At 46.9% G+C, this 15,552-nt stretch overlaps 1 protein-coding gene across 3 annotated transcripts in view; it reads right to left on the bottom strand.

Annotated features, from left to right (window-relative positions):
* Positions 1-3,084: 3,084 nt before the first annotated feature.
* VDR (vitamin D receptor) overlaps positions 3,085-15,552 on the bottom strand; it is a 51,438-nt gene continuing 38,970 nt past the window's right edge. The window contains exons 7-10 of one of the 3 annotated variants that reach the window (XM_039882199.1): positions 13,245-13,416; positions 7,525-7,676; positions 7,214-7,330; positions 3,085-5,870 (exon numbers count right to left, since the gene is read on the bottom strand). In XM_039882199.1, coding sequence (XP_039738133.1) covers positions 5,611-5,870; positions 7,214-7,330; positions 7,525-7,676; positions 13,245-13,416 — 701 coding nt within the window. In that variant the 3' untranslated portion in view covers positions 3,085-5,610. Of the gene's footprint in view, positions 5,871-6,909; positions 6,942-7,213; positions 7,331-7,524; positions 7,677-13,244; positions 13,417-15,552 lie in introns of those variants that run through there. The other 2 variants (XM_039882200.1, XM_039882201.1) reach the window with 2 other exon arrangements.

The following is a 15,552-nucleotide window of genomic DNA, read 5'->3' as shown; positions in this document are numbered from 1 at the left end:
GAGGGGTTGTCCACAGCCCAAATCTGTCCGTGTAGGGCAATAGCACCACCTAGTGGTGAAGCTCAAGATGAGTTAGGAAAATACCAGACAGTCCACAGCTGGGGAGAAGATATGAACACCCTCTTCTGGAGGGAGCACTGGAGACTGTTGCTCTCTCATTACCTAAAGCCCAAGCGAATGGCCTGGAAGCCTCCCCAGGGCAGAGCAAACCATGTTGAAAGGGCTCACCTGGTTGTACAAAGTGTGAAGAAACAATCACCTGTCCCACATGCCGTTGGCGAAAAGAGCTGCCTAGCTCAAGGTCACATCAAGGTCACAATCTCTTCTTGGGGACAGCCAGCATCCAATGATTAGCCAACGAAGGAATATAAAAACCCGGCAAAGGCCATCCCAGTTTCAGAGTTCCCTATGAGGGTTGGTTGAGACTCTGTTGAGACTGCACTCCAGCCGGACTTCTCCGTCTACCTGATCATACTTCCTTCTCTGCCTCCAAAGCTGTTGACCCGGAGACCTCTCCCCTGCAAGCTCCCTGCACTGCAACCTACACTTCAGAGTCAGCTTCCCTGGAACCCAAACTGCAACCTACATTTCAGAGTCAGCTTCCCTGGAACCCATTGTGCAGTATTATCTCATGTATCATTTATGAATGACATGTCCAAATACAGAGATTCAGAGCAGCTGTCTGGAACAGGACCCTCACCTCCTGGATTCCCTCCTTCCCTCCCCTGACCCACACCAACCACTGCTCCACACTCCCCTGTGCTTCTTGGTCACTTGAAGCACAGACTTCTTCAGGAGCCTCACTGGCTTCTTGCTTTCAATGAGTACTAGTCGCCAATAGGCTGTCCACATGACGAGGCATCCCCTTGGCTGTGCTCAGAATGCCAGATGTCACTCAGGGTCCATGTGCCCTGTGGCCATTGGGGAGGCAGACAGATCCCCACACTGCATAGTCAGCCTCCAAGGGGTTCTAGCAGAAGCTAGAGACACTGACCTGAGGGCTCTGTCCACTCTAGGCAGGCCCTGTTCGCTTGCCGCCAGGACTGAAAGAATCAATATTTCCCAGCACACCGCTGACCTATTTCTGCCACGTGAAGCTCTGAGCCTTTCAACCCCACGGCCTGTGAGATGTTTTTCCTTTACGTCTCTTGTGAGGGGCAGGTCTGTTCACAGCAGCCTAGTAACAGCGTATATATCTTCTATATGATGTTGAACAGTTTAGTGGCTGTCAGTCTCAACAGACCAACAGAAGCCTGTCATCCACTATTAGTACCAGATAAGAATGCATTTGGTAGACCACTGCTGTCCAAAAGAACTTTCTGACAGCAATATTCTGTGTCTGTGCTGTCCATTCAGGTGGCCCCGGGCCTACTGAGTGGTGGAAATGTGGCTGGTGTAGCTGAAGAGCTAAATATTTGCTTTTGTTTAATTTTACTTAATTGAAATAGTCACATGCGGCTGCACACGTGTAGAACCGAAGTTTAAAATGTGAAAACTTAAAATCGCTTTATCCTAACATCTTTCTGGGTGCATTCCTCTCAGTTTACCTGGAAAGGTTTATTGTAACACACAGCCTCGGAGATTTTCCGTTCCTCTAAACCATCTACAGAATGCTTCATAAGATTCTCCCAACAATTTCTAAGAACTTCATCCTCACACTTCTCCAGCCAGAGACATGCACATTTAAGCAGCTGTTGATTTCCCTTCTCTAAATCCATTCATTTTTACATAACAAAATAGCCCTCAAGCTCCATTCCCAATTCTTCTACTCCCATCCCATCCCCCAGGGACACATTTGGTTTGCAATCTTTTCACATACTTCTGAAAAATTAAAGTAAATCACATCCACAAGTTCCCAGGCCAACTTATCCTAAATAAAATCATTAGTTGGGCATAATTTCCCCATTTGCAGATTACCATATTGTGTCTGTGGTGGGCTATTTTCACTTGCCGTGTTTAGCAATGCTGCCCTTTGTCATAAACCTCACTTCCTTGGGAAACGCAGTGGGGTGCATTGGCTCCTCTGGATCCCCTGAGAGTCCTGTGTATGTACAAGAGTTATTTGCAATTCTCTGTCACTGGCACAGCAGCCATTTAGAATACAAGACACGTTTTTTCAACAGTTGCTTAGTTTTCATTCTTGAGGTTCTCAGGTAAGTGCCACACCTGATGGAACCCAGCACACGTGACCAAGTCGAGCACTGGTTGATCCAGTCCATGCAATTCTCCCATCTCAGGGCCTACTTTAGGAATGGGAACCTCCCTTACATCCTCGTTAGTAGAGAGCTGGCAAGACTGTCACTTGTCAGGCCACTCCTCTCAGTGGGAAGCCGTATAGTGTAGCACTTCGTTAATGGCTTCTGGAGCCAGCTGTCAGGGTTCAAATCTCATCTCTCCACTGTGTAGCTTTGGGCACTGTCCTCTGTCGAATGAGGGTAGTAGTAGTCCATGTCCTCTGGGGTTCTTATGAGGATAAAGCAAGTAGATTTGCATAAAGCATTTATTTACAGGCAATACTTGCCACAAAGTAAGTGCTATGTAAGTATGAGCCATTTTTATTATCATAAGCAAAGCTTTTTTCATTGGTTTATATGACAAACTTCTGGCAAACTTTTTTTTTTTTTCTCCTTGGAAATAACTCAAGAGGCACTTTTTAAAGCCTGGCTTTGACTGCTTCCACCAGCTCTGCTGTACATTCCAAACTCCTCCGTTGGCCTCACTTGGATTCTCCCACTTGTTTCCAGTTAGGCAGCAGAAGGGTTTTCTTATCTCTCAGGATCTTGGTTATTTGGCATTTTGCTGCACACACTTTCCTGGGTTTCCAATAATACACTTAAAATGTTTTAAGTTATAAATGTCTACTGTCACCTTCTCTCATTCTAAAGAAAAATAGATGATAACCTCATTTTTTCCCAATTCGGCCGCCATGAAACCTCACTTTTCCTCTTCCCCTCCACCCCTCCCAGATCCTAGACTCCCCTTGGGAGGGTTGTCGCGGACCCCAGGGCTGAGGAGCTGGTGTTCTCCGTGTGTTCCAGCCCTGGAGAAGGCAGAGCCAGAGAGAGAGAGAACTGGGAAAATGGAGACGTTACGAAGACAAATGCACTTTATTGATAAGGCAACAGCATTATATAGGGCTGAGGCAGAGACCCCATCTAGGGCCACATTGGGGGCGAGAGTGTGATTCACATTGAGACACAGGCTCAGGTGTCCCTTATCCTCCTAATGGGTCAGCAGGGTGACAACCCAGAGAAGGAAGGCAGGGGTTTGTGATCTAGACTTTCTCCGTTTCAAATCCAGCAATTTCCCCAAGGGACTAGGTCAGCCACTGGGGGATGGGAAGTGGAGTCTGAGCTCAAGCGTGGTATAGTGAGAAGAGCACTGGACCCAAAGTCCAAAGCCTGGGTCCAGTCCTGGCGCTACTTCTAATGTGTTATTGGGTTTGAGTGAGTCACACCCTCCTCTAAGTATCTGTTTTCTTTAACAAGGGAGTTGAATGAGTTTAGCGATTTTCAAGCTTTTTCTCCCAATGTGTTCTGCAGCTAAAATCAAGTAACTAAGGTCTCTTCCTAATTTATAAAATAACAACAATGATAATAATTAATGTATAGAATTTTCACAATGTAAGTCCCCCCCACCCATAAATATCAATTAATCAGTGGTGCCTACTACCCGCTATATTAGAATATAGTACAAAATGGAGTCTAATTCTAAAAACAACTCCTCTAATAAACATAAGATTCGGCCATAGGGACGGTATTCTGCATTAAGGAACATGGCCATTAGATATTTTTCCACCTGAAGAAACAGTGGGCCGGGTGGACATGACAGCTCTGGCAGCAGTTAAGTCAGATTGCTCCTAAAGTTTTCAGGGGACAACAGATGCAGGTGGAGGGGTATCCCACTGACATGAACTCCTCTGTATTGAGACATCAAATGTGGTCATGTTCCCCAAACTCAAGTAATGATCTGAAGGATCCTCTGTGTGTTAGTCCCACGCACCTACAACTAACTCACCGAGGAACTCCATCCCAGAGTAAATGGATAGAGAGTTCCTACCTCCTAGGCTGGTCTGGCTATGGAAGAGAATACGGAGTTTGAAGTTAGGTATCTCACTCCACCCTGTTCCTAGGCCCCTTCCAACTCTGGGGTGGTGAGGTGAGAATAAGAAGGGAACCAGCCCCACATGACTCTAACCCTAAATGCTCTCTGATTTGCCATCAGAGGCTGACCACTCTCCCTCCACCTACACCCTGAAGTCTCAGAGCACCAGCTCCTGGTTCTCCTGGGGGGACAGCCATCTTAGAACTACACCTAGGCAGGCAGGGAGGGCGTGACTTAGGCTGTTGGAGTCTGAAAGTTCTTCACCTCCATTTCACCCTACGCAGTGGAAAAGATGTGGCCCCACTGGTAAGCAGAGCGGGCACTGCTTCTCTAGACTGTGAAGTGATTGGGAGAGTGGGCCGATCTCTGCATCATGTTTGGCCATCCTAGGTGAGGCACCCCCAGTGCCAGAGGCTGCGATGGGAGGGCTCTGGAGCCTGTGGCAGGTAAGGGGCGGGAGGTAAGGCATTGACTGGCAAGGGAAGGTGAAAACAGTGCCTGGTGCTTCTCTGAAACCTTGGGGCAATTCACTCCTGCCACGTGGATCATTGGAAAAAGAGCTCCTGCTTCAACTAACTCCTTAGACCCAGGCCAAGGAGCCATGGGCTTGGTGACAGGGACAGCTGTGGCCATCATCCACTATTCTTCCAAGAGGCTGGGTTTGCCTGTCCCCCACTGCCTGGGCCCTGCTTTTTTCCCTCCTTGGGTCTCTCGGCAGGTGGGTTCTGGGCCAGCAGCCCCATCCATGGGGAGAAAGCCCATCTCACCATAGCTACTTCCAAAGAGAATATTACCATGGTAATGGGATAAAGGTGGGCACTGAGGGGTTAGACAAGTGCGCTCGGCAAGCAGAGGTGAGTGAAGAGGGAGTTGTGACCTTAGTGACCCCGTCTTTGGTCATCCTTGGCAGGGAGTAACCTAGACAGGCCAGGGTTGGGAAGGCAAAGGGAGAAGGCTGCATTATCGCATGCTGCCCTGGGACAGAACAGCACAGACTGGAGGCAGGATGAGATGGGGGTGAGGTGGAGGTTGTGGCCAGTTATTTATTGTGGGTGGGATGGGATGGGGAGATCCCCACCAGGCTCTGGACATGTGGGCCTGGAGCAGGGGGAGGTATGGGTATCTGTCCCTGAGGAATGGGTGCATTTCTCTTGCCTGCCTATTCCCTGGGCACCAACCAGCAGCCACTTCTGGAGTGGTGGGGGCATCCCCAGATGAGGCCCCACCTTCTGCCCTCTGCCCTTACTTGAGTCTCTATGTCAAATAAATAGCAACTCCTCATGATTGTGGTCTTGAGGGATGGGGGACAGCCTGTGGCCTGCAAGAAGCAGGGACCTGGTCTTAGGTCGGGTAGGCGAGAGAATGGGCCAGGCAGGGAGAAGTGGGAGAGCAGGGGTTGAACTTGAGAGAGGGTGGGAAGGGCTGCTGGGTAGCAGCCAGCCCCCATCTTGGGCACATGGCCCCAGAGGAGCAGCCCCACCCAGGTGCCACTGCAGGCTGCCCTCATCAGGAGATCTCATTGCCAAACACCTCCAGCACAAGGGGCGTGAGCTTCATGCTGCACTCAGGCTGGAAGGAGAGACAGCGGTACTGCTTGGAGTGCTCCTCGTTGAGGCTACGCAGGTCAGCCAGCTTCTGGATCATCTTGGCATAGAGCAGATGGCTGCCTGGTGGAGGGTGGCGGCAGCGGATATAGGTCTGCAGCGTGTTAGACAGGCGGTCCTGGATGGCCTCAATCAGCGCAGCGTCCTGCACCCCAGGACGGTCTGTGGGCACAGAGAGGTGGGAGGAAGAGGCAAAGGAGCTCCGAGCTGAGTTCCTTACTGTTCAATCTCCCCACCACTTTGCGGTCCACATAGACAGATACCCAACCTCAACATCCTCCTAAGTCACCCCTGTAGGGCTGCTTGCCTATGACATCAGAGTCCTCCTTAAAGCCACTCAACCATTACTCTATCATTTAGGATCGAGCCCCAGGTTCTTTTGTGGACCCATGTGGCACTGCCCCCACCTCACCTCTTTCCCTCTGTCTCTACACTCCATCCTTCCATTAGGATCCTGATGCACTATGCTCTCTGGCCTCCAGATTCAAATTCGTTTTCCCTCTGCCTGGAACTCAGAAGTTTATCTTTGCCTGACTCTTACTGATTCTTTAGGTAACAGCTTAAAAGACCTTCCTCAAGAAGGCCATTCCTGATGATTCTCTGCCTCGATGCCCCAGACTACATCAGGTTTCCTTCTTCTATTATACCTTGCTATAGTATCACATACTTTTTTTTTAAACTCTCATATTAGAAATTAGTTATTAAATAATATTTGTTTAATGTCTCCTCTTACACTTCATGGGAGAGAAGTCCTGTTTGCTACTGAATCTCTATATGAGCCAGCAAGTGCTCAGTAAATCATTGCTGAGCATATGTATGAAGGAATTGAGTAAATGCCAGTTGGAAAGGGGAGGAGAGCTCATGTCCATTCCTTGGGTCTCCAACCTAGGAAAGTATCTCTGGGTAAAGGACACTCAGCTGTTCCCTGAGTGTAGTCCAGGCTTAGACAGGGCTGCCCACTTTGGGCCTCATCACCAATATAATATCCCCAAGATGTAATAAGCTCCTCTTTAGCCTTTTTCTCTTCCCACCCCAAACAGGCAGAAGAGCTCATGGGTCACAGCACACTGCCTCCAAATTTAGTCAGGTAAACTGTCTAGGCAGAACCATCCCTCACGCCTCAGAGATTTTATCCTGCCTGCCGCCCCACCCCCAGGGTACCTCAAGTATCAGGAAAGTTCAGTCCAATTCACACAAGAGCAAAGCCTAAACATTGTCAATATCCAGGACTGTCTGTGGCCTGAGAAATCCCATTTCTCTGGCTCCTAAGAATCCCACCTACTAATCACCAATGGCTTCAATAGGGAAGGCCAGGGGTAGCGGGGGACTTCTCAGTATACACATGCCATGCGGGCTGTGCAAACCCAGCCAAGTGAGTGTTTCCTGGTCCATCTATCTTGTTCTTCACTCTTTCTTCCAGACTTCCCTGCTGGCCCTCAGCAGGGCTTCATCCTTCCTACTCCCCATGTCTAGATCCCCGAGTTCCTCACTGCTAGGCCCCATACCTGGGGAGACAATGCAGATGGCCATGAGTAGGACATGCTCCTCTTCATGCAAATCCAGCTTTTTCAGCCCCACCTGGAACTTGATGAGTGGCTCAATCAGCTCCAGGCTGTGTCCAGCTACAAGAGAGAAAGGCCAGATGCTGTGGGCAGAACCGAGAAGTCCTCCACTCACCCACCCTGCCACCAACCCTGACCAGGCCTGACCCTTACTCTTCTCTTCCTGTTGCTGCCTGATTGGGGCCCATGACCCCGGGGTGGGGTGCAGCCGGTGTCTGGGAGCTGCAGAGGGTGGAGGCAGAGCCCAGACGCACCTTTGGCCACATCACTGATGCGGTACTTGTAGTCCTCGTGGCCACAGGTCCAGGACATGTCGTCCACGGTGAAAGACTGGTTGGAGCGCAACATGATGACCTCAATGGCACTTGACTTCAGCAGTACAATCTGGTCCTCAGAGGTGAGGTCTCTGCCAGGGAGAGCAGGAGCGAGGGTCAGGTTATTGGTCAAGACCTTCAAGTCATGCAAATCAGTGTAGTGTGTGGACAGGTCTAAAACTGCCAGGTGACCAGTATGGGTCCTGGATCCTCCATTGAGGAGCTTGTAGTCTGGTTGGAAAGAACAAGACTGTTTCTTGAGGGAGAACAACTCAGGACTGTATGCCAAGGTGAGAAGTGAAGTACTTCAGTCACTAAGGCAAGGAAAACCCAGTGATTTGCCAAGGTCTCTCAGGCCTAAGCAGACAGAGCTGTATTAGGGACAGAAAGACAGAGCCTGAGGAGGTTTCCAGGGTTATAGCATGAATGTGGTGGTCTACGAAAGGTATGGCCAGAGTCATCTTCAACAGCTCTCATGCTTTTTTCCCCTCTTCCTCCTCCTAAGGCTCAGCCAGCTCTGTCTCTGGGACATCTCTGGAACCCTTGCTCTCACTCTCACTCCCGTCAGGACTTCTCTGGTCCAGAGTTCCATCATCTTTTTCAATTGCCTCCTACTAGAATCCTGGAGTCAACCTCCCAGGTCTCTCATTCATCTTTCTTATTGCCGCTGCAGAGAAGTATAACACTTGTGTTCTCAGAAATCCTTACTGATTATCAAACACCCCAGGATCAAGCCCCTACTCCATTACTTGGCTCCAACCTGACTTTCCAAGCCCCCTTCCCATTGCAAACTTCACCAACCCTCATTCTAGTAACTGTGGACTACTCCACATCCAGATGCTATGTTCTCATGTCATCATGCCTCTGAATTTGCAACAGCTGCAGCCAAGAATGCCTTTCTTCTTCTCGTCCATGTTGTCTTTCTGGTCCTGAATTCGATGAGGTTTCCTTTGGAGCCCCCCAGCCTTCGATTCTCTTCAGCAGAATTAGAGCCATTTCATTACAACCCGATGAACGTTGCTTATACTCCTATTTTACCCTTAGCTCTTCAGCTCTGTTTTTTATATACTCGCTCTGGACCTTAACTATAAGCTATGTGAAGGCCAGCACCACCCATTAATTACCTTAGTGTTGCCATATACTGATCACTTAGCCCTCAGCACAACGAGAGGGTCAATAAATATGTGCTGATGAGTCAAAAAGCCAATGACTAGTTCCACTATTCTGAGTCATGAGCTGGGCTTGTCTGAACAATGACAAAGAAAAAGCAGGGCCCGCAGATCAACCTGCTTCTGGTTTTCCCTCCTTCTCTTCCTGACTGTGTATTGCTGCCTGGATATTCTGTCATCTTCTTTGTGGTTGCTCTTTGGTTCATAAAGAAATGATTAGGATGAACAGCAAAGGGTCTGCTTTGGGAAAAAAAAAATCACAAAGTGCTAGAGTTGGAGGGCACCCCTTAGAGGCTCTATGGTCCACCTCCTTCTTCAGCATTCCTGAAACATGGCTCTCACACAGCCTCTGCAGGATTCTCCCAGTGCCAAGGAGCTCGTGGTCTCTGGATACAGCCGTGAGATTGTTAGCTCTTAGTTAACGGCCTCTTCTGCTACTGAGCTATAACCTATGCAGTGACACACGTAGCCATCGTTTATACTTCTGTCTTCTCAAGGAACACAGAATCAGATCACTGCATTAGCCAAGGGCAACCCTTTAACCACCATTTAAAGAAAGCTACCGTGCACCTCTTGCATCTTTTCCAGGAGAGACAGTGTCTAGATGCCCCATCATCCTGGTCACTTTTCTCTAGACGTTCGACCCACATTTTAAAAAACAAAAAGTAACATCACTCTCACTTGGGGTTTCATTCATTGTACGAGTAAAACATATTCATCATTAAATCTTTGGAAAATACAGAAAACATAAAAGCAAAAAAGAATTACTCATAACCACAATAGATATTTTGGTGTATTTCCTTCTTATCTTTTTTCTATGCAAATATTTTCTCTTTAAAAACATACTCAAATTCACAGTAATTCTGTCCCACTTCTTACATCATTAAAATGTCTTTATCCCAGTTTATAGAGGGTTGCATAATGTTACATCATGCCAACATATCATAAGTTATATAATCAATCTCCTATAAAACTATTTTGGGAAATTTTGGTTGCTTCTAATTTTTGCTATTATAAGTAATTTTGTGAGGATTACCTTTGTACATAACCCTTTGTTCAGTGGCTCACTCAAAATGGATGGCTGGAAGTGGTCAAACATCACATGGGTGCTTGGTGAAAGAGATTTCAGGGGACTACTGCTTATCGTGATCCAAACATACTACTTCTATAAAAGCAAACCTCGAGTAACCTTGAATTATCGCCCATGGACTGGAAATATGGGGAATTTCTAAGTGCAGCTCACAGCCAGAACTGAGATTGATGGGGGGTGGGGGTAGAGGTGGAGAAACCCACAAGAGACCTTGTTCCAGCTCTAGCTCTGTCTTGCTCTCTGGATCTGTGAAATATTTACACTCTTATCAGTTTTCATGCCTATGGCCACTTCTGGGCAGTTGCGATGTGCTCTGGAAATGTGTACCTGTCTCAACGTTCCCATCTCCCCAGGCAGACTTCAGCCCCTCCCCATCTGTATTCCCACGGTCCTCTAGCAGGCCTCTCTTAGAGCTCTTATCTCTTCACGGCATTTGCTCACATGTCCATCTCTTCTGTCAGGCACTAAACCCTGGAGACCAGAGACTGTGTCCTTGTTAACTTTTATCTCTCACAGTTTGTGTAAGAAAGTGGTTGGTTGGATAGATGGACAAGTGAATACAGAGGAAAGGGAATGGGAGGAGGGAAGCAGGCCTTTGACTCAGGCCTCTGGCCCAAGAAAGAGCCCCTGGGAATGGAAATGGCAGTGAGGTTGAAGGAATTTAGGCCAGAGGGCTGGGCTCCAGCCGATTTGGCCGGGTGCCCCTGTGTACCTCTTTTGGCAGTGAAACCTGCGGTCCTTAGTTCTTAGACCCAAGACTGTTCCTGGCCATTTAGATGCTGCTCCTGGCCCCGGTTTCTCCATGTATTTCTTTTGGAGCACTGAGGGAGGGAAATTTGTAGGGTGCAGACTGAGAGTCTGAGGGACGGGAGACAGGAGTCAGGAGCAAGGCCCAGGCCATGCCACGGTGCAGCTCACACCCAGCATCGTCCATCCAGTCCTGCCCCACTTTGGTCCTTTGCCCACATTGGAGTCTCATCCTATTCCCCCCACCCCTCTTTCTCCTACATCCTTCCCTCCCCACACCCTCCACCCCACCTAGAGTCAGCAGGATCAAAGCCACCAGGGACACAGCCAATGTTCTTTTACTTCTTGGAAAAACAGAACCCCTAAGTGCAGAAACCGGCAGAACCAGAGAGCTGATAGGCTGGCTCTGCCTGGATCTCACTGGACCCTGGGCTCTGGCCCCAGTCCAGGCTCAACATCACCTCTGTCCAGTCACAGAGAGTGTCCACATCAGTGTCCCCTCAAGAGCTCTTGCCAAGGCCTGCATCATCTTTACTAGATCATTCTGCTCTTGGACTTCTCAAATCATGCTGAAGAGAGAGTGGCCAACTGAAGCAATTTTGCATCAATAACTGGGCAGCTCCAGTACCTGCTTATACACATGTCACTTTGGCCATGATTGCAGGGTTAGATAGACTAGGGAAATAAGGCTTGAAAGGGAAGGAAGGGGTCAGACTTCAGCTCATTCTTGGGGAGAGAAACGGAAGAGTTAGTAGTGAAATCTGTATCAGGGTATATGTGTCGAGGGTAAGGGGTAGGGGCCGAGGACTTGGGAGAAAATTGGGGGCTTGGGTTACTTAATGGAGGAGGCTGCAATGGGGTAATCTGGTTAAATGAGTGACTTTTTGGTTTTTTAGGACAGTTTTCCCTCATGTGCAATCTCAACCGCCACTTAGAGTCACCAAACCTTAGCATCTGGACAGGGCGTCAGCTGCCCTCTCATCTCACTCCCCACTAGAAGGGAAGGATGGACACTGCATAGATGAGGACTGTGCCCTGGAATTAGGATGGAAGCCGAGTGCTACCGTGTGTCCACTGGCACCTTGAAGTGGTTTTTTTGGTCCAGCTTTTTATGTAAAATAAGACTTAGGGACACATAGAGTTTGCAAATAGTAACATGAAGAGTTGAGGAGTAAATTGGAACTTGTGCTAAGAGGAATGTGTTCTCCACTCTAAGGAAAGGCTCTAGAAGGTAAAGCACAGGCCCAGTGCAATGGACATTCAGATCTTGCTCCTGCCTGCCCACCAGAGTGGCCCCTACTCCTTTCGCTACAACCAAAATGTACAATGCAGTAAGCGTCTCATCTCTGTTTGACGTTTTTCTCTTTTTTACAGTTTTCACATTAATTCCGGGGGAAGAGCATTGGAGAGGCCCTGGTATTTGGGCTGGTGAGAGGCATAAAATAACACAGAGTCAGTTGTCTCAGAGCAGAAAAACTGTGAACTGCTGGGTTTAGCTCTGTGAATTACCATCATTTAGCTGGTAATGTGGTAATTTAGATAGTAACTGATGGCTTTCCTACACAGCAGAGAGATTTACGAAACAATAAATGACAACTCTTATTAGCTTCCATCCAAAGCTAGCCCATGTCAAATCGTTTTCTGGCTCCCAATACTCCAGCACTGAATCTGAGCATCAGTATCTAGGAGGCATTCTGCTCCTGCTGCTGTAATTGCAACTATTGCCACTATTTGAAATGATAATATTGCTTGATACTGATTTATTTCTTTCAATCGCTCAACTACATTGTATACGTATTTTATGGCAATGTTCCAAATGAACTTTTAGGAAGAATGAGGATAGAAAGATACATATTATAGATATAACTACCTCCCAACATACTTACTAAAAGTGTCAGTTTTTAACTATTTTAAGACTATTTGATACCGCTTGACTCTTTGAGTATTATACGTGCCATTATTACCAAAACAATGAAATATTTGAGTGAATAAATAAAATTTGTATAAATAAATCCATAACAGAGGATCTCTACTTCTTATACTTATCCATTTGGTCAAAAAGGTCTCAACATAGTTCGTAAATGGCCTTGGGTGAAGGGTAAATTGGGTGAAGGATGCTGGGCATACATAACCTGGGTTATATATGCCAGTAAACCTGTCTCCCTCTAGGGCTCCTAAATGACTTTACAAGTCTTCATGCCCAACCCTTCTCCCCTTTACCGCTTCATCCTGGTTTTAGAATTGAGCGTGGAGGATTAATGTAGGTTTATTATAAAGGCATCACATGAGGATTAAATCCGAGCCAGCTGCAGTAGACATAGCAGTAAACTAAAAGTTCCAGACCTGGCTCTGACACACTAGCTCCAACATTAGAAATCCTGGCATTGGCCGTTAAACCTTTCTGGGCTTTTGTTTCATCATCTAGAAAGTGTGAGGAATGAATAGCTCTTTAGGGCTAGCCTGCCCAGTAATGCTGGATGGGCTGCACTTCCTAAAATAGATTCATGGGCCTACCCCAGAGATTCTGATTTAGGAAGTCTGAGATAGGGCTTGACTCTCTATTTTGGGAAGCAGTGTATTGATGATCTCTGAGCCTTCTCCAGCTCACTCTAAGATTCTGACTCTGATCCTCAGATGTCCCAGAAACTTCTTACCTGAATCCTGGAATCATCTTGGCAAAGCCAATGACCTTTTGGATGCTATAACTGACCAGGTCAGCCAGGTGGGGCAGCATGGAGAGTTGGGACAGGTCCAGGGTCACAGAAGGATCATTCGAGGCTTCTTCCCTTGGATCCAGGTTGGAGAAACTGGTCGGCTCCATCACTACTGGAGAAGGATGAAGTAACAGAAAGAACTACTTAAGGACACTTAAGCCAGGCTTCTTCATCCTCGGCCCCGTGAAGACTGCCTACTCCCTGGCAGCTGGGCCAGCTGGAAATCCCACAATGATGGCCTCTTTCCAAGGTCACCCTTCAGCCCAGGCTTTCCTCTAAGAGTAGGGGAGTAAAATCAGAGATCAGAGATGTCCCAAAAAATGAGACTTCCTCAAGCCACGATTTTATGTCCCCACATGTTGTTCCTAATGATCCCAAATCAAAAATAAATTTTGAACCAAAACACTTGTACAAAACAATGTTCAACCTCACTAGCGATCAAAGAACTGCCAAGTAGAACATCTACACTTTCACCTGTAAACTAGAAACAAATATGCATAAATGTTGACACCAGTGTTTGTAAAAATACAGAGAATTAGACAATCTTTGTGCAGTGCTGGAGCACTGAAGAAGGCGTAAATCTTTGCAAGTCATCTAGAAAGCTATTTGACAATAGGGATCAACAACCTGCAATTATGTATACTCTTTGAACAGTAATGCCACTTCCAAGAATTTATCATACGGAAAACGTTTTGAATAAGTGCAAATATTTGGCTACAAGAATTCTGTTATCTTAATGAAAAGCTGGTAAACAATCTAGATATCCAACGATAGGGGATTTAGATATGTTATTATACATTCATACCCCAGAATACTATGCAGCCTTTAAAAATGATATTCTAGATGTACACTGAATGACATGAAAATATGATACAATGTATTATTATGAGAAAATAGCAAATTACCAGACTGTGTACAGCACAATTCCATTTCTGAATATACATATGTGTTTTAAAAAATAATGGGAACGTGATCATGGTGTTAACAGTAATTATTTCGGGACAGTAGGATTAAAGATTTTATATATATAATTTAGTTTTTTTTAATGTCTCCAATGAACGTGTACTACTTTTGTATAATAATTTTTTTAAATTAAAAACGTTAACTAGTTTGGATTTTTAGATAAATATATGCTCTACTGAACATACTGTTGGTGGGGGTGAGCACTTCAAATCGATGCACCTATGAGCAGGTATCAAAGCTCCTAAATAATATGGGTTTATTATTAAAAGCTGAAGTACAGACCAATGTATAACATGCAGATTGATCCTTATTGATGCAAGTGAATACAGCATCCAATGAGAAAATTAATACGGGGAGAGATCCCCAGATGAGGGGCTTGGAGGGTCAGTTAATCTATGTAGTGGTCACTGCAGGTGGGTAGACACAATGTCTGGCTCCACTGCTGTCTCTGTCCAGTTGGCACTGGGACCCCTGCCACCTATTCTGGATCTGGGCAGAGATCTATCGATGAGTCTAGAAGTACTTTATCTGAGGGTTATAGTTCCCCAAAGGGGAGGGGAGGCCCCTAGCAGAGGGCAGCAAGGTTGGGGTTGGGTGACAGGTAGATGGATGAAAGACAAGGGTAGGAGGAGGATGAGGCAGGAAGATGAAGAGGAAGGTAGAAGAGAAGCAGTAGAAGAAAAGCAAGGATAAGCTAGAGGGCCTTAGTGGTCCCCCAGGACTCCAGGGTACAGTGGGCTGCAGTGGGATCCCCATGTTCTCCTTCCACACCAAATCTCCCCTTCCAAAGGGCTCAGACTCTCATACAGTTTTGTATATTTGAAAATTGTTCAAAATTCTCATCACAAAGAAAAAAATTCCTTGTAACTGTGTGAGGTGATGGGTGTTCATTTTGCAACATATACATATATCAAGTCATTATGTCGTACACCTTAAATTTATACAATACTATCTGTCAATTATATCTCAATAAAACCGGAAAAAAACAAACAAATAAAATCCCCAAAGGGCCCAGGCTCAAAATACCATTTAGAGGAACCAGGTCACTTCCAGGCAGGGAACCAGAGGCAGAAGCCTGGTTTAGAGGGAAGAGCAGAGGTGCTGAGGCAGACCCTGCCTGGAACCCCAGCTTGGCCTCTTCCCCAGTATGCGTGCTTGGGCAAGTTCCACCACTTCCGTAAAAAGGAGTTCTAAGGACTCGGTGCCACCCACAGTGTGTAAGGGCCATCCTCTCATCCGTAGCCCAGGATGGGCAGGTGGGAAATCTCTGGGCTGCTCTCCCCTG

The sequence above is a fragment of the Pteropus medius genome, unplaced genomic scaffold, assembly GCF_902729225.1.
Source record: "Pteropus medius unplaced genomic scaffold, Ma_sr-lr_union100, whole genome shotgun sequence".
In the NCBI taxonomy this organism is placed as follows: domain Eukaryota; kingdom Metazoa; phylum Chordata; class Mammalia; order Chiroptera; family Pteropodidae; genus Pteropus; species Pteropus medius.
This window is presented reverse-complemented; position numbering and strand designations above follow the sequence as displayed.